Genomic DNA, 18,666 nt, shown 5'->3' on the forward strand with positions numbered 1-18,666 from the left:
TCCAGGCTGAGCTTGCAGCCTGCTCAAGACTCTCTCTCTCCCTCTGCCCCTCTCCCTGCTTGAACTCTTTCTCTCTCTCTCTCTTAAAAAAAAAAAAAAAAAAAAAAAGTAACCTGATAAAGCAGTTATATGATTTCCTCTACCACCTGGCAGTCTGGGGGCAATATATTTGTTTTTATCTAGATTAGGCCTGTCCAGGCTGGTAGTACAGAAAGTAGTAGTGACTTAGGACAGTGGAATTGAGGGTGAATAGAACTGATGACCATGAAATAAGCCCAAAATGACCAGAAATAAAAAAATAAAGAGGATAGAGGAGAAGGAGGGATGAGGGTGGGGTGCAGCTGATGGACTTCACGGGGCTTAAGTCTGGGTTAAACAGAAATAAGGGAAAGGGGGGGGGCACCTGATGAAGCATGCAACTCTTGATCTCAGGGTTATAAATCAGAGCCCCATGTTGGGTGTACAGATTACTTAAAAATAAAACCTTACAAAAGATTTTATTTTCTTTTAGGAAAGAAAAGAAAAGAAAGGAGAAGAAAAGAAAAAGAAGGGGAAGAGAGATAGAATGTATGGGTTAATAATGAGGCCTTCTGAGTTTATTAACCCATGTCACCTAGTAACAAAAACAGTAACACTGTAACAATGGGAAGGAAATCCTGCTTTCAATGAGAGAAGCTCTTATATGTGGCTAGAAAGAACCACAAGGTTATAAACACCCATGAAAGAGAAACTTTAGCATGGACAGGAGCTAAAAACATGATGGCCATCCACCACCTCATTTTAACCTTCTGAAGGTCATTACAACAGATCTCCATTCCTTGCTCTTCAGGAAAAATCTCCTACTGGACACACCTATGAAAACAGCCTTTGGGGTGCGTGGCTGGCTCAGTCAGTAGAGCATGTGACTCTTGATCTCGGGGTTGTGCGTTGGTATAGAGATGACTTAAAACAATTAAAAACAAACAAGCAAACTGGGTTTGTCAAACGGAGGTCCTATGACAATTTTTTTAAATCGTGTTTTTATTATGGCAATCTAAAAACAAAATCAATAGGAGCAAAGGTATAACTGCTACTTGATTTCAGTGCCTGGGTTTGCATTTATGATCTCGTTGGCAACAAGCAGCACAGATATAATATGGAAATGAAGCGTCTGAGTATATAGCACACCGCAAAAGATTCTGCAGTATTTCAAATTGAGAAAAGTGGTAAGGGAATTGAGAAGATACACAGCACGTGATAGTAAAGATGGGCTGAAGTCAAGTGAACCTACGTGGAGGAGGTCAGTACCTAATTAATAATGAGAGCTGCAATTTAGTTTTGGTAACACATCAGCAGTCACATTATGCTGTTAATTTGAATTTTATTGGCCTTGTGATGGTATTTATACTTATTTTGATTTTATAGTTGAAAAAGAGCTCTATGCACAAGGACTTTTACCTAGATTTGTATAACAATATGTCAATTTAAGTCAACCCAGAGATCTGAGAATTTTTTCCTCTTTAAATGGAGGTTTATACACTTTTCAACATTGAGAAATACTGTATTAGGAGATTCTGTTCCAGAGAATTCGCTTATTCTTTTTTTTTTTTTTAAGGTTTATTTATTTTGAGAGAGAGAGTGGGACAGGCACAGAGAACGAGGGAGAGATAGAATCCCAAGCAGGGTCTGCAATGTCAGTGCAGTTCCCAACCAGGGGCTCAAACTCACCAACCGCGAAATCATGACCTGAGCTGAAGTCAGACGCTTAACTGACTGCGCCACCCAGGAGCCCCTCTTATTCCTCTTTAATAGCTGAAATATTGCTGGGGCGCCTGGGTGGCGCAGTCGGTTAAGCGTCCGACTTCAGCCAGGTCACGATCTCGCGGTCCGTGAGTTCGAGCCCCGCGTCAGGTTCTGGGCTGATGGCTCAGAGCCTGGAGCCTGTTTCTGATTCTGTGTCTCCCTCTCTCTCTGCCCCTCCCCCGTTCATGCTCTCTCTCTGTCCCAAAAATAAATAAACGTTGAAAAAAAAAATTAAAAAAAAAATAGCTGAAATATTGCAAAGTAGGGCAGAATCACCTCAAGTCTTCTTGGAAAGCAGTTTCAAGCAGAGAGGCAAAGGGTTTGGACTAAGTTGAGTGCAGGCTCTGCCACGGGCTACCACACAACCTCTGACGAGATACTTTGTTAATTTACTCAAAGGTGGCTAATAAGAGTATTCTAAGATATAGGAAGGTCACAGAAGGTGATCTATGTAAAATATATATGTAATGTAGTGCTGGATACATGGTAAGTGCTCAGTAAACTTTAGCTGATATTACTGTCATTATCATTAACTTATAACTTCCAGAAGGCTTCATGAACACCACAGAATCAAGCCTTGCACTATACTTCTTAGTTTAAACAGCCCTAAAGTCGTCCCAACTTCCCAAGAAGGTAAGACTAATTTAACAATGAAGTAGGGAAGCAGAGTAGAAAGTGCTAAACTAAGAATATAATAAGCCTCAAGTTCAAGTCCTGGTCCAACCATCTATTATCATGACTTTTAGAAAAGTCACTTACTGGGCCTGAACCTATTGGCTCATTTGCAAAATGGAGATAATTCCTAAGTTACAAAGTTCTTGCACAGAACGTTATAAAATACATCATACCTCACAAATATAAAGTCAAATTATTATTCAGTGAATTCCAGAAACATTTCTATATGACACTTGTTGGGATGAACATTGGGTGTTACATGTAAGTGATGAATCAATCACTAAATTCTACTCCTGAAATCATTATTACACTGTATGTTAACTAACTTGGATTTAAATAAAATTGAACAAAAATAAATGGCACCCCTTAAAGCTTGAAAAGGAAAAAATCTATCAGATGAAAAATTAGTAAATTATTAGGAACACCATTCCCACCTCCTACTGTTGAGCAATCAGGTATTGAAATGGTAAATTAGGACAACAAGCCAAACTGAAATTAACAGTCGAGCCTTTTACTTACTGCAACGGTGTAAGCAAGAGGCAACGAGAGGCACCAGCTCTCCAGCATTCCATTTTTCCCTGCGGAATGGCACTCGGTAAGGATCACGTAGATGCAGCACAGATGGGGGAAATTGTCTCCTGCCTTTTTATGGATCCGTGGGCAAAGGGGAGTGGGGCTGGGGGAAGAAGAGCTAAGAGGGGAATAGTACTGAGCCACCAAAGTGGAGAAAGTATCTCAGCAGCAGTCCTCATTATTGAGCATGACTGCCCAGGGGAGCCTTGACTGCAATCACTCCAGAAAACTGCAATGCATTGGCTATACCCCAATTCTTGTGTGGGAATGGTAGCTCTTCCCATGAGGCCTTCCAGGAAAATCTTGTAATTGCCTATGGTCAGGTGTGAAACATCACACGTAGGATTCTGACTTGGAGCCAGACTCTTCACTCAAAGAAATAAAGGATACAAACACTCTTTACCTAAACATACAATAAACCTTATTCCAAGAAATAATATAAACTAAAAAAAATCAATAAATTTAGGAATTATTTTTTAAAGCCCATGAATAATAATGCCATAGCAAGTTGTGTAAGAACATTTTATATATATATGTATAGATAGATGCATACATACATACATGTTATATATGTATATATAAAATATTTTTTAAAGACTTATTTTTAAGTAATCTCTACACCTAACATGGGGGTTGAACTCACAACCCCAAGATCAAAGTCACATGCTCTACTGAATGAGCCAGCCAGGAGTCCCAAGAAAGAATTATATATTTAACCTCGATCACATCATGTAGAGAAACCTTTGTGATCTTCAATCTATAAAAGGTCTTATTTCTAATATTATCTGTAAGTCAGCTGTTAAAAGCTCAGAACTACATTTTCTTTCTTTTTTTTTTTTTTAAGTTTATTTTGAAAGAGAGAGAGAGCACATGTACATGTGGGCACAGGGGACAGGGTGGGGGGAGGAGAGAGAGAGAGAGAGAGAGAGAGAGAGAGAGAGAGAGAGAGAGAGAGACAGAATCCCAAGCAGGCTCCATGCTATCAGCACAAGCCTGACCTGGAGCTCGATCCTACCAATCGTGAGATCCTGACCTAAGCCCCTGACCTGAGCAACCCATGCGCCCTAGAACCATATGTTCTATAGAAACATTTTAAATGGTGATTAAGATACAAGACTAGCCCACACATGCTTTTTAAATCCATAATGTGGATGAAAAGAAATTTGTTTATTTTAAATGATCTTAGAAAACTGGCAAATTTCATTTTCCCAACAGCTGAAACACTGCCAATCCATAATGCCTGGGGCAACATGAATCTTATTTAATACAAAAACAATATGATTCTTTTAAAACAACAACAAAACACATAAAACTTGTCAGCCATTTTTTTGCCACCTGATAACATAAGGTGTGTCTAAAAGTGATGTTGTTTAACTAAAAACTAGATGTGGACATCAAAATAAGTGTTGACCCTTCAAGTAAGTCACTTTGAGAGATTACCGTTTATTCCAATAATAAACATCTTTGAAATTTTATTTTCAGATAATGTCCTCATAGCAGGCCTATTAATTCTTTTTCATATCCTCAGTGGTGGCAAACTCTTTGCTTGAGGATAATACCCTTAATTTTTTTTTACAGTAAGTTGTTGTTCTTGTTGCTATAACATAACCAGCTTAGAAAGATCATATTCATTGAGATCTAGCTTCTGGTATGTTCTGTTTCCTTAAACAGCCTTAAACAGTCATACCTCATAAATCAAGTTCACACAGTATATACTGTACTAACACAAATGATAGTATCCTGTGTGCTTATTCTTTTTTAAGAAGCCAAAACTATCTGGAAATATGAGCTGAATGTTTTTTTTTAACATCAATAGCAAAATAGAAAATATACAGGGGATAAGGTTCCTCTTATGATTATAACAAACATAATATGAAATATGCAGGAATAAACTTAGCCAGAAATGTATAGAACTGATATGAAGAGAGCTATACAACTCTACAGAGGGGCATGGAAGATAATTTTAATAAATAGGAAGACGGTACATGGGTTTCTGAAGCTGAAGATTAATATTGTAAAAATGTAAATTCTCACCAAAATCATCCATAAAATTAAAGAAATTCATTCAAAATTCCAAAAATGTTTTTGAGAAGCTTAAACAAATAATTTAAAAGTTTATCTGGAAGAATACACATGCAGAAAGTGCCAGGAAAATACTGGAAGGGAAATAGTGATGCTAGTTGCGGTGGCATCGGGGAAAGGGGGGTAGGGAAGTACTCATTTTTCCAGACATTAGAGTACACTATACATCAAGTATGTGTATACTTAGCCATGTCTCTAGTGCTAGGATATATAGTCAAAGCAGTGAAAAAGAATAGATAATCCAGAAACTAGTCAAAATGCATGTAAGAATTCTATCTGTAATAAAACTAGTATTTCAAATCAGTAGGTTATGGTTGGACTATTCAAAAAAGTGTTTGAAGAACATGGGCTACCAGGGAGCCTGGCTGGCTCAGCTGGTGCAACCTGTGACTCTGGATCTTGGTGTGGTGGGTCCAAGCCCCAACTTGGGTGTAGAAGAAAGAAAGAAAGAAAGAAAGAAAGAAAGAAAGAAAGAAAGAGAGAGAGAGAGAGAGAGAGAGGGAGGGAGGGAGGGAGGGAGGGAGGGAGGGAGGGAGGGAGGAAGGAAGGAAGAGAAAGAGAATGAGGAAGAAGAAAGGAAGAGAGAGAGAGAGAAAGGAAGGGGTGCCTGGCTGGCTCAGTCGGTGAAGCATGTGACTCTTGATCTCGTGATTGTAGGTTCAAACCCCATGTTGGGTATCGAGATTACTTAAAAAAATAAAATCTTTAGGGGAGGTGCCTGGCTGGCTCAGTCAGTACAGCATGCAACTCTTGGTCTCGGGATCGTGAATTCAAGCCCCATGTTGAGCGTAGAGCCTACTAAAAAATAAATAAATAAAATATAAATAAATCAATAAAATCTTTAAAAAAGAAAAAGAAAATGGCCTACGTATTTGGAAATAATAAATTTATATGCCAATGCTATATCTAACACCAAAATAAATTCCAAGTAATGTAAAAAATACTCCTTAATAGGCCTAAAAAATATATGTGCTTACTAAAAAGTAGGGTAGAAAAGACTCTTTTGAACATGATGCCAAAGCTAAAAAGTTAAAAATGAAAGAAAAAGACTAATACATTGTTTATAAAAGCTTATGGGAAGATATGCTACAAAAGACTCCAGTGGAGATACTGCAAAACACTGCAATGTACTATTGATCTATAAGGAACACTTAGAAAATACTTAGAAATGACCTCAGTAGAAAATGTGCTAATGCCATCAACAAACATTCACCAAAAAAATGCAAATGGCCACCAAACACTTAAAAATATTCATCACATTAACGAAAAATGTCTTTGGGGGGTGCTTTCAACTGCAAGTAACAGAAGATCTTGGCTTAAATAATGAGAGAAAAATATCTCTCATGACTGGAAGTCCAGAGGTTGGGCCAGTTCTAGGTGTGGTTTCATCTGTAGCTCAAGGATGTCATCAAGGACCCACGTTCTTGCCATTTCTCCATCCTGCTCTTTGAGCATCACCTTCACCCTAAGGCTCGTTTCCTTTGCCAGTTACGACATGGCTGCTGCAGCTCCAGGCATCACACTGACACAGCAACATCCAGAGGAAGAAAAGGACTATTTCTTTCTTACGTCTTTTTTTAGGGATGGAGAACTTATCTCACAAGCCCCTCAACAGGCTTGCTCTCGGATTTCTCTGGCCAGAATTGAGAGTCACAAACTATCTCTAAATCAGTCTCTGAAAACAGAATGGGTTCCTATGATTACCTTGGACTAGAGGTTCTCAGAGTGTGGTCCAGGGATCCCCAGGGGCCCAAAACACTTTAAGGGGGTCCACAAAAGGTCAAAATTCTTTTCCTAATAATATCAACATATTCTTTGTCTTTTTTTTACAGTGGTGACAGGTGCACTGATGATGCATAGGCAATGGTGGATAAAACTGCTGGCACCTTAGTCTGAATCAAGGCAGTGGCACCAAACTGTACTGCAGGTGACTATTTTCTTCACCAACCATGCATCGACAGGAGAAAAAAAAAAGTCTGTTTCACTTCGGCATATCCCTGAAGAAGCGAAACAATTGTTTTCATGGAACACCATTTGTACTTTGGCATTTTCTCAGAAACAAAGTAAGCCTGGCAGGAAAACAACTGACACCATTTGTTGCCATTAATAAAATTCAAGCTTTTAAGCAAAAAGTTAGAGTTCTAGAAAACTTGTGTCCACCATGCTTAGCTTAACAGCTTTCTGACACTTCAACACTGTTCTGAGGAGAATAAGGTATTTTTGACATGGTATAATAAAATGTGTCAACGTTTGGAAGACATGCACAACTCAGTGAACCAATATTTTCCAGATGACACATACGGTATCACAAAATCATACATGGGTAAAAGATCCATTCAAAGTGCAAGACGATCAATGGATTTTAATGTAACAGAGTAAGAGAAGTACACTGACATGGTTTCAAGTATTATATTGCAATTCACCTTTAAGAAACTACCACTTATTGGAATTTGGTATAATATCAAAGAAGAGTATTCACATTCATCCTAAGAGACTATTAAATACTCCTCCTCTTTCTAACTACTCACATTTCTCTGTGAGATCAGCTTTTCCTCACATATCTAGAAGAGAACAACAAATCACCACAGACTCAATACAGAAGCAAACATAAGAATCCAGTGTAACAGGTGAGAGGATTAAGAGGTACAAACTTCCAGTCTTAAAATAAGTTGCAGAGACAAAAAGTACAATGTAAGAAATATAGCCAATAATATCATAATAACATCACATGGTGACAGTGACTTATCACAGTGAGCACTGAGTAATGTACATATTGTAAATCAATATGTTGTATATCTGAAACTAATATAACACTATGTGTTAAGTATACTTAAAAAAAAAAAAAAAGAATCTGGTCATCTTCTCTTAGAGGCCAGATATTAAGGAGATTTGCAAAAATGTAAAGCTATGCCATTCTTCTCATTAACTTGTTTCTTTTGGAAAATATTTTTAATAAAAATGGTATTCATGCTAATACGTAGTGGGTTTATTACTGTTATTTTAAATGACTTAATAAATATTTACATTTTTCTTCGGTTTAATTTCTAATATAGTAAACATTGACAACTATGATCCATATAAATAAAAGCTCTTGGGGGTATAATTTTTCAGTGTCAAGGAGTCCTGAGACCATACAGTTGGAGAACTGCTGCCTTTTGGCTTAATTTTCTGGGGTGACCAGGAGAATGGCAGGACCACTAACTTTTTTAAAAAAAGAGCATGATGGGGGCACCTGGGTGGCTCAGTCAGTTAAGCGTCTGACTTCGGCTCAGGTCATGATCTCACAGTTCATGAGTTCGAGCCCCGCATTGGGCTCTGTGCTGACCGCTTAGAGCCTGGATGGAGCCTGCTTCTGATTCTGTGTCTCCCTCTGTCTCTCTCTCTCCTTCAAAAATAAATAAAAACATTTAAAAAAATTTAAAAAGAGCATGATGGCTTAATTAAGTATTTGACTTATCATTTTGGCAAAGTGAAATGTTGTGATCAGTGGTATAGAAAAACAAGCATACTCACACACTGTCAGGGGAGACTGCATTGAGAAACCTTTTCTGAGGAAACTCTGTCAATACAAATGAAAATTCTTTTTTTTCTAAAATTTTTAATGTTTATTTATTTTTGAGAGAGGCAGAGAGAAGAGGGAAAGAAGAAGCAAGCACAAGCAGGGAAGGGCATAAAGAAAGGGAGACACAGAACCCGAAGCAGACTCTGCACTGTCAGCATAGAGCCCGATGTGGGGCTTGAACCCACGAATCACAAGATCATGACCTGAGCCGAAGTCAAACATTTACCCCACTGAGCCACCCAGGCGCCCCCGTATGAAAATTCTTGAAGAATAAATTTGATGGAAAATTCAGTTTCTAGAAATATATCCTAAGAATGTAACCAGAAGAATATATTAAGCATTTGTCACGGCACTGTCGTACATCATCCTGAAAAACTGTACACCATCTAAATAGTCATCTTCAGAAAACTGACTGAATTACTGTATATCCATGTAAGGGAAAATCATGTAGCTACTTAAAAATGTTACTTAGGGACTCCTGGGTGGCTCAGTGGGTTGAGCATCTGGCTCTTGATTTCAGCTCAGGTCAAGATCTCATGGTTTATGAGATAGAGCCCTGCATCGGGCTCTGTGCTGACTGTGTGGAGCCTGCAAAAATATTTCTTATAAACCTAAATTTACTGATATGGAAAGAAGTCCATGATTTTTTTAGGTGGGGGAAAAATAGGGTACAAAATCGTACCTTTAGTAAGATCTCATTTTTAAAAATTAATATATGTAATAACAAATATACATATGTATAGGAAAAGTCTGGAAGAATTTACAGTTTTCTCTGATTGAAACGCTCAAGGAGTTCCTTCTATTTTCTTCTTCACACACCTCAAATGTTCTTTTTCTTTTTAAGTAAACTCAAATAACCTTTATATTCAGGAAACTTATAAAAATATTTTTACAATCACTATGTATATAAACTCTACACAATATCCACAGGTAGAGGATCCGTGCTTGGGAAGGAAGGAAAAAAAGATGGTATGGGCAGTAGTAATAGTAACACTTGAAAAGTCTCAAAGTCTTTTTTCTAACGGTCACCCATTTACATGGAGGAAAAGATGCCATGGAACCTGTGAGAGCCTTGGTAAGGGGACCCAGACAGGGTGCTGTAGACAGTTGGATCCAGGACCCATTTACCCTAGGGCCACAGAAGTTCAGAGAAAGGTCAGTTTTAAAAGACTCCAATTTGTTAGACCACATAAGGCCAACAACTGCAGATGCTCAGACGGTAAGGGCAAAGAATCCAGAAAGAGAAAGAAATTATTGGAAAAGGCAAAGAGTAGCAGGAGGAGGTGGAAAACAAATAACCCATGCTAGAAGACCAAACTCCAATTATCTGGAAACTTCCTACTCACCAACTACGGCAGGTACTTGCCACATTGCTAAGTGACATTAAGACTGCTCTCTCTTTCCATTTGGTAACTGTGTTTTTGGTGTGCCAGAACCTTTTCATTTATAGTACTTCTTAATCATCAGACAGCAAACACAGATGGCACCAGTCAGGTCTGCCCAGCCTAGCCTTTGAAGCCAGCTCCTGGGAAAGCTCGTGCACCCTCTGCTGGTCAGCTCCACTCCAGGACAAGAGGGTCTGTGTCCTACAGAGACAATTTCACAAATCACAGGGATACACTTTTGTGTTCTCTATATAGCTAATTTCAGCGAAGAGCTTGGAAACCATTTCCTCAAACTGCCACCTGAAGGAAACAATTACAGATAAAAACAATGCCTTCCTTTGTTACACCAAAGAAAAACATCATAAAAACTAAAGTACTGTGAGAAAATATACCATAAAAGGCATGTTAAATTCAAATGATTTCATCTTATTATATAATTAAATAAGTAAAGGCATGCAACACCTAATCTGACTATAAGGCTCTATTGGAGTTTTACTCTGGTCGAAAACCTGAGAATTACTATAACAATAATATCTGCATAGGTTTTATAATTTACAAAAAGCTCTCACATTCACTTTTACAACTCATCCTTACAATAATACAATAAGTAAGGGAAGGAGGCAGGACAAGCATCTTTATCACCATTTTACAGATGTGGGAGACGAGGCTCAAAGAGGTTACATGTGTTGCCTCATTCACACAGCTATCAGACTCCATACCCCAAGCAGGCTTCCTGACTCCAAATGCTATGGTCTACTCAGTACACTATTACACCTAAGCTGCTGATCTATAAGGAGTTTTCAATAGAGCTGGTATGTATTTCAGGCAGAGGAGTAAAAAGCCTAAAACCTATGTTTTTATAATACATTCCATTTTGTTTCAAAAGTCACCAAAACTTCAGATGCTGAACTCTAAATCTGGGGATTTGTACTGTAGGCAGTGCTTTGTCCTAAAATAACATGAGTGTTTGTTTTTTTTTTTTCTGAGAGAGAGAAAGAAAGAGAGAGAGAGAAAGAACGAGTGGAGGAGGGGCAGAGAGAGAGGAAGAGAGAGAATCCCAAGCAGGCTCCTTGGTATCAGCAGAGCCTGACGTGGGGCTTGATCTCACGAATCATGAGATCATGACCTGAGCTGAAATCAAAAGCCATATGCTAAACCACCTGAGCCACCCAGGCGTAACCAAATACCAGTTTAACAAGGGGAGTGGACATTTTAATAAGAAATCTACTGAAAACCAAATAACATTAACTTCGGAATTTCTATATGTGGCATGTCTATGCCCATAAAGGGTAGATCCTACCAGGCTTTGTACCTTCTGCATTCACTTGGTCAATTCTATTTATTTGGTTTGAAACGGGGTGGGAATCCTCACGTTCTGGTCCTTTCTCTGGAATCTTTACAATCTTAATAATTTCTCCCTTATGAAAAAAGCATTATGGATACTGTTTTGTTGGACACTTCAGCATGCTGAAGAAGATTCAGTGTAATTCAGCTATAAACACATAGATCCCCAAAACGAAAGATCAAAACAAAGTAGTAATGATAAACAGAATCAAACATTATATAGCACTTGCTATGTGCCAGGCATTACTTTAAATGCTTTACTGTGTTACTCATTTAGTCCTCCCAAACAGATAAATAAGTGAGGCACAGACAAGTTAAAGTAATTCTAGTTAAGTGGGATACCCTGGTTGGTATAGCTAGTACGTTTTGAGGCTGAGATCTACACGCAGGCAGGCTGGTAACTGAGTTCATCTTAAGTTTACTTTTAAAATGCAATAGGGGTACCTAGGTGGCTCAGTTGGTTAAGCATCCAACTCTTAATTTTGGCTCACGCCATGCTCTCATGGTCTGTGAGATTGAGCTCCATGTCATGCACTGCGCTGGCAGTGAGGAGCCTGCTTGGGACTCTCTGCCTCTCTCTCTCTCTCTCTCTCTCTTTCTCTCTGCCCCTCCCCCACTTGTGCACGCACGCCTATTGCATTTCAAAAGTAAACTTTAATTTTAGAATAGTCTAAGATTTACAGAAAAGTTGCAGATAGTACAGAAAGCTCCCATATTCTAACCTAGTTTCCTATATTACTAAAATCTTACACTAGCATGGTAATTTGTTACAATTAATAAGCCAATACTAATACATTACTATAAACCTAAGCCCATACTTTATTCAAATTCCCTTTATCTTCATTCGATGTATTTTTCTCTCATAGAATTCCATCTAGGGCATCATGTTATATTTCGTGATCAGGTCTCCTTAGGCTCCACTTTGGCTCTAATAGTTTCTCAGACTTTCTTTGTTTTTGAAGACCTTGACAATTTTGAGGAATACTGATCAAGTATCTTGTAGAATGTCCCTCAATATTTATGAGATGTTTTCCTCATGATTAGACTGGGGGTTTGGGTTTTAGGGAAAAAAACTACTGAAGTAAAGTGCCATTCTTATCACATCATATCAAGGGTATTCATGATATGAATATGACTTATCAGGGTTAATGTTAACCTTGATCACCTGGCTGAGGCAGTGATTGACAAGTTTCTCCACTGTAAACTTATTCCCTTCCTCCTTTCCATACTGCATTCTTTAACTTTTTTTTTTTCAGTATTTATTTTTGAGAGGAAGAGACAGAGCGTAAGCGGGAAAGGGGCAGACAGAGGGAGACACAGAATCCAAAGCAGGCTCCAGGCTCTAAGCTGTCAGCACAGAGCCTGAAGCGAGGCTCGAACTCAAGAGTTGTGAGATCATGACCTGAGCTGAAGTCGGTCGCTTAACCAATGAGCCACCCAGTGGTCCCTCCATACTGTATTCTTAAGAAGGAAGTCACTATGTGCAACCCACACTTAGGGAGTAGCGAGTTATGCTCCACTTCTTTAAGGGCAGAATAGCTACATAAATTATCTGGAATTCTTTTACATGGGAGATTTGTCTCTTCTCCCCCATTTATTTACTCAATCGCTTGTTTCTATCAGTATGGATTCAAAGACATTTCTTTTACACTGTGGGTTATAACCCGATACTATTTTATTTATTGCTCAAACTGTTCCTGTTTTGGCTATTAAGAGTTCTTTCTTCTATAGTTTCTTTCTATAGTTGGCTCCTATGTTCTTTTGACATACTCTCATCATTGTGTTTTTGTTTTGGAGCACTTGCCTTATTTTCCGGCACTACAAGATACTGCAGGCTCATGTTGTATATTCGTTAACCCAATCCTAGAATCAGCTACTTCTCCGAAGAGTGTCTGTTTCTTTTATTGAGGAATGGACCAGGTACTGGGTGTGCTCCTTGCTACAAGATTGCTTCTAGGCCCTCTCAATTGACAAAACAAGGAAATATATGTGGGAATACCAAACCTTGTATAAACACGTTTTTATAAATGCTTCTACATGTATCTACCATTATCTATAGCAAGCTAGAGTTCATACTTTATCAATTAGAGTACAGTGCTTATGAACAGTTCCTACTGCCTTTAGTTTTAGTCTCATTTTCAAGTTACTTGGTTCCTTTCAGTGAGGTTATTAAATACATTTATAATACAATTAGATTCTTTTATCAGTCTGCCCTCCATCCTGAATCCCATTTCCCCTTATTTATTTTTAAAATTTGCATGTGTCAAGGTTTACTCTTTGTGCTGTAGAGCTCTGTGGGTTTTAACAAATGCACAGTGTCATGTATCCACCATTTCAAAACCATGAAATAGTTTCACCACACAAAAAAGATCCTCTGTGCTACCAAATCAACCCTCTTCTCTCCTTAAACTACCTGTTTTGGTTACATTTCCCTAACAGAGAATGTACTAGACATCATTGGTTCTCATCCTTTCCCCTTACAACAACGAGTTGACATTTATAAACTCATGTAATTCTCACTTCAATCCTGAGTATTTCCTCTTAGCAGGTGATTGAATGAAACTCAGAGAGAATAAGTGGCTTGGTTAAGATCCCACCAAGTGGTGGTGCTGGAGCTACAACTTGTGCCTCTTGACTCCTGGTATGATGCTCTTTCTACTACATAACACGGCTTCCTTGCTTCCAGCTGGAAGAGAGATGGTTATGCATAGAGACAAGAAGACAGAAGTGATGGTAAGTGATCATATCTTACATTAACAGAAGTCTTTACACTAAAAATACTAAAGTGGAATTGTAGGGGTGCCTGGGTGGTTCAGTTGGTTAAGTGACTGACTTCGGCTCAAGGATCATGACGGTCAAGCCCCACGTCAGGCTCTCTGCTGTCAGTGCAGAGCCCGCTTCAGTTCTTCTATTTCCCTCTCTGTTCCTGCTCCACTCTCATGGTGTGTGCACTGTCTCTCTCAAAAATAAATACATAAACGTTAAAAAAAAATAAAGTGGAATTGTAGTTCTGGTAATTTGGTGAACTGACACCCCAAAAACCTTTCTGTTATAAAATACTCCCAAAGGCTGAATAAAAACATTAAAAAAGGGGCGCCTGGGTGGCTCAGTCGGTTGAGCATCTGACATTATCAGATTAAAGGGAAAAAATTATATGATTATGTCAGCTGATATAGAGAAAGTAGTTGATTAAATTCAACACCCATTCATGATTAAAAATCAAATAAACAAAGGGTGCCTGAGTGGCTCATTAGATTAAGTGTCAGACTCTTGATTTCAGTTCAAGTCTTGATCTCATAGTTGTAGGATCAAGCCCTGAGTAGGGCTCTGAGCTGAGTGTGGAGTCTGCTTAAGATACTCTCCCTCTCTCTCTCTCTCCCTGACTCCCCTTCTGCCCCTTCGCCCAACTCATGCATGCTGTCTATCTCTCAAAATAAATAAATATTTTTTTAAAAAAATCAAATAAGACTTTTAGCAAATATGGAATGGAAGAGAATTTCATTAATCTGATTAAGAGTAGCTATCGAAAACTTACAATGTTATCCTAATGGTGAACTATTAGAAATATTCTGTTTATAAACATGAATAAAACAAGAATGGCCACCTCCACCAGTTTTATTCATTGTATTAGAAGTCCTGGCCAGCACAGTAAGAAAAGAAAGAGTAATAAATGGTAAGAGTTGAGAAGGAAGTAATAAAGCTGTCACAGTTTCCTGAGGACATGATTATCTACATAGAAAAATCCCCCAAATCTTACAAATGACTTTTTTTGTTTTTGTTTTTTTACAAATGACAATTATTATTGCTAAAGATAAAGTTTGTCAAGGTTGCTAAATAAAAGACCAATATACAAAAAGAAAATTTGCATTTTTATATGCTAGCAAAAATATAGTTAGAAAATCTAATTTAAAAATTTACCATTTATAACACTGACCAAAAATATAATGTACTTAGGAAGTTTAAAATATGCAAATCCCTTATGAAAAAAATTATAAAACTTCATTGAAAGACACTACAGATCTAAATAAATGGAGAGACATATGGTCTTCATAAGTAGGATAATTTGATATGGTAAAGATGTTAGTTCTCTTCAAGTTGATACACAGATTTAATGCTATTCCAATCAAAATTCCAATAAGGTTTTTTTTGTGGAACTGAAGCAGATTTAAAAAGGTATTTGAAAATGCAAAAGGCAAAAAAGAAATAAGATGCTCCTGAGAAATGGAATAAGGTAGAGGATTTGTCCTACCAGCTCTCAAGCCTTACTATAAAAGTGGTCAAGTATTAGCCCAGTAATAGAAATACAACAATGGAACAGAAAACACAGACTAGAAACAGACCTAATTATAAATGTAAACTTGATATACAATGAAGTTAACACTGCAGATCCGTGAAGAAATGAGGGAACCTTCAAAAAAATAGTTCTGGGACAACTGATTTTTCATGTAGGAACAAAAATTAGGAATAATAAATGGGTGTTCATTTAAGCTGCCAAGTTTGTGGTCCTTTGTTACACAGCAAGAGAAAAGAAATACATTCTTTAACATGTATACCAGGAGACAGGTTAAAGGATGTCTGTAACAGTACTTTTCTAGGAATAAAAAACTTGAAAGAAACAAAAGCCCAGTCAGTAGAAGATGGATAAATTGTAGTAAATTCATACAATTAAATACTATATAGCAGTAAAAATAAATGAAATGAACTATAGGTACTTTGTCAAGTATAATGTTGAAGAAAAAATAGGTGGGGCGCCTGGCTGGCTCAGTTGGTAGGGCACGTACGGCTCTTGATCTTGGGATTGTGAGTTCGAGCCTCAGGTTGGGTGTAGAGATTACTTAGAAATAAAAAAATTTTTTAAAGGGAACTTTTTTTTTTTGACAGAATGCAGGTACAGGGGGTGGGGAGTGGCAGAGGGAGGGAGGGAGGGAGGGAAAGAGAGAGAGAGAGAGAGAGAGAGAAGGAATCTTAAGCAGGTTCCATACCCAGTGTGGAGCCTGACGTGGGCTCGATCTCACAACCATAAGACCATGACCTGAGCTGAAATCAAGAGTTGGACGCTTAACAGACTGAGCAACCCAGGCATTTGAGAAATAAAATCTTTAAAAAAAAAAAAGAAAAGAAAAAATAGACAAATTGTAGAAGAGTACACATATATTGTGTGATTCAATTTATGTATGTTCAAAAACACTTATAAGTTAACAATATTTTATTTATATAAAGAGGAAAGAGGGATCTGGGAACCAGGAGAGGCACCTAGGAGATGTCAAAGTTGCAGGTAATGCTCTAAAGTTTTGTTTTGTTTTTTAAGTAGGCTCCACGTCAGGGTATAAATCATGACCGTGAGATGGAGATCTGAGCTGAGGTCAAGAGTCAGATGCTTTACTGACGGAGCCACCCAGGCACCCCTCTTCTGGGTTTTTTTTTTTAAGTTGATGATAAATACATGTGCATTCATTTTATATTTTTTATACATTATGCTATGTTATCTATACATGTCTTTAAATAAAATAATTTTAAAATAAGAATAGCTTATAATCATTACTATCAATCTTTAAGCCTAATCTTTCTGGATTTTGTATATGCATGAATGTACTTCATGTTTAAACAAAATGTGAAAATATACAGTGAAAAGGAAACATGAGAACATGACATGGTCAAAAGCCTCAGTAATTTCAAAATAAATTTCCAAAAGTGATTCTCACCTAAAGTACACCAGCTACCTGCTAACTGGCCTATTTCACTCTTGTTGTTAAAGGGAATGTTAGCCTATCACTAGTGATTTTTCCATCACACTATCGTGGTCCCACATGCTCTGACCCCTGCCCCTTCTGGGACCTGATTTTACTTCCTTCTTCCCACATTCCTAACCACAGAACAGAACCTAACATTCTTTAGCATCAGTGTGTAAAAAGCTGATATGTACATTTAATAAAATCTAGGTATTGTTTCATAGACACCACATCATAAGTAGTTCCCTGTTTTCCATTTGTTCTGGGCAGTTTGGAGAGGGTTATTGTGGTTCTGCTTTATTATGATTTCACTTGAATCTTTTATTTTCTTCATTGTTAATATCCACTACATTAGGAGTCTTATCAACTCTACTTCCAAGATATATCCTGAATCTGTTCACTTTTTTCCATTTCTCCTGCTACCACTCCAGTCCAAACACTATCATCGCTTACCTGGACCAAGTGAACAGCCTGTTCACTTCCATTCTTATCTCCTCACAGTACATTTTCCACACTATAGCCATAAACATCTTATTATATCACAAATTAGATCATGTCACCCTCCTTCAAAGCCTCCTTTGGCTTTGAATAAAATCCAAAATTCCTTATGCCTGATATAACTTGGTTCTGGCTTACCTCTCCAAGTTCATCTCCCTCACATGCACTATAGAGTCACACTGGCCTGACAGTTTTAGAATAAGCCAAGGTTGTTATTGCTTTGGGAACCTTGCATTCAAGCGTTTTCTGCCTGGACTACTCTAACCTCAATTCTTTGCAGACTCACCCATCCTCATCATTCAGGTCTCAGCTCAGAAGTCCAATCTGCAAGAGGCCTTCCCTGACCACTCTAGCTAAAATAAAGCAGGGCTTCCAACCATACTCTACCAAGCACATCACCCTGTTTTGTCTTCTTCACGGCCCTTATCACTACCTGAAATTTTATTTTTGTAATCTATGTATTTATCGTCTAACTCCCTCCACACGTAGAGGCTTTGTCTATCCCAGTCACTGCTATACCCTATGCCAAAATAGTTCCCAGCACAAAGTACATGAACATAATTACATGCTGAATGAATGACCTCTTGTGGTTTTGTCTCTGAACAACTTATCTCTGAACAAATGTTCAAGTTTAATAACCTGAGTGCTTTACCATGCTTCTTTAAACAAAGAACATGAACAAAAAGCATTTTATTAACTTCTGAATTCATATCTCTTTGTCTTTAAATATCATGATAGGGGTGCCTGGCTGGCTCAGTTGGTAGAGTATGTGACTCTTGATCTTAGGATCATGAGTTTGACCCCACATTGGGTGTAGAGATTACTAACAAAATAAATTTAACAAAATATATATTAAAAAACATTGTGGTAAAGATAGCTAAGTATTCTATTAAAACACATGACACAGATTGAAAAAGAAAAACAAGAAACAAAAAAACAATGTTTGTTCTAGGTCTTAAATTGAGAAGTCATTTTCAAGTCCTAAACTAGGGATATCTGTGCATGCCATTTTACCCTCAACAAATGGAAAAAATAT

The 18,666-nt window shown here is 37.8% G+C and overlaps 1 protein-coding gene across 6 annotated transcripts in view; it reads right to left on the bottom strand.

The window, feature by feature from the left end:
• METTL8 (methyltransferase 8, tRNA N3-cytidine) overlaps positions 1-18,666 on the bottom strand; it is an 86,003-nt gene that overhangs the window by 64,198 nt on the left and 3,139 nt on the right. For 3 of the 6 annotated variants that reach the window (XM_086718886.1, XM_086718890.1, XM_025935153.2), the window contains exon 2: positions 2,977-3,035. The exons of 2 other annotated variants lie outside the window; for them this stretch is intronic. In XM_086718886.1, the coding sequence (XP_086575012.1) occupies positions 2,977-3,024 (48 nt within the window). In that variant the 5' untranslated portion in view covers positions 3,025-3,035. Of the gene's footprint in view, positions 1-2,976; positions 3,036-10,020; positions 10,363-18,666 lie in introns of those variants that run through there. One more of the 6 variants, XM_086718889.1, reaches the window with a different exon arrangement.

Source organism: Puma concolor, chromosome C1 (assembly GCF_028749965.1).
Source record: "Puma concolor isolate L17-30 chromosome C1, mPumCon1.1.hap2, whole genome shotgun sequence".
In the NCBI taxonomy this organism is placed as follows: Eukaryota; Metazoa; Chordata; class Mammalia; order Carnivora; family Felidae; genus Puma; species Puma concolor.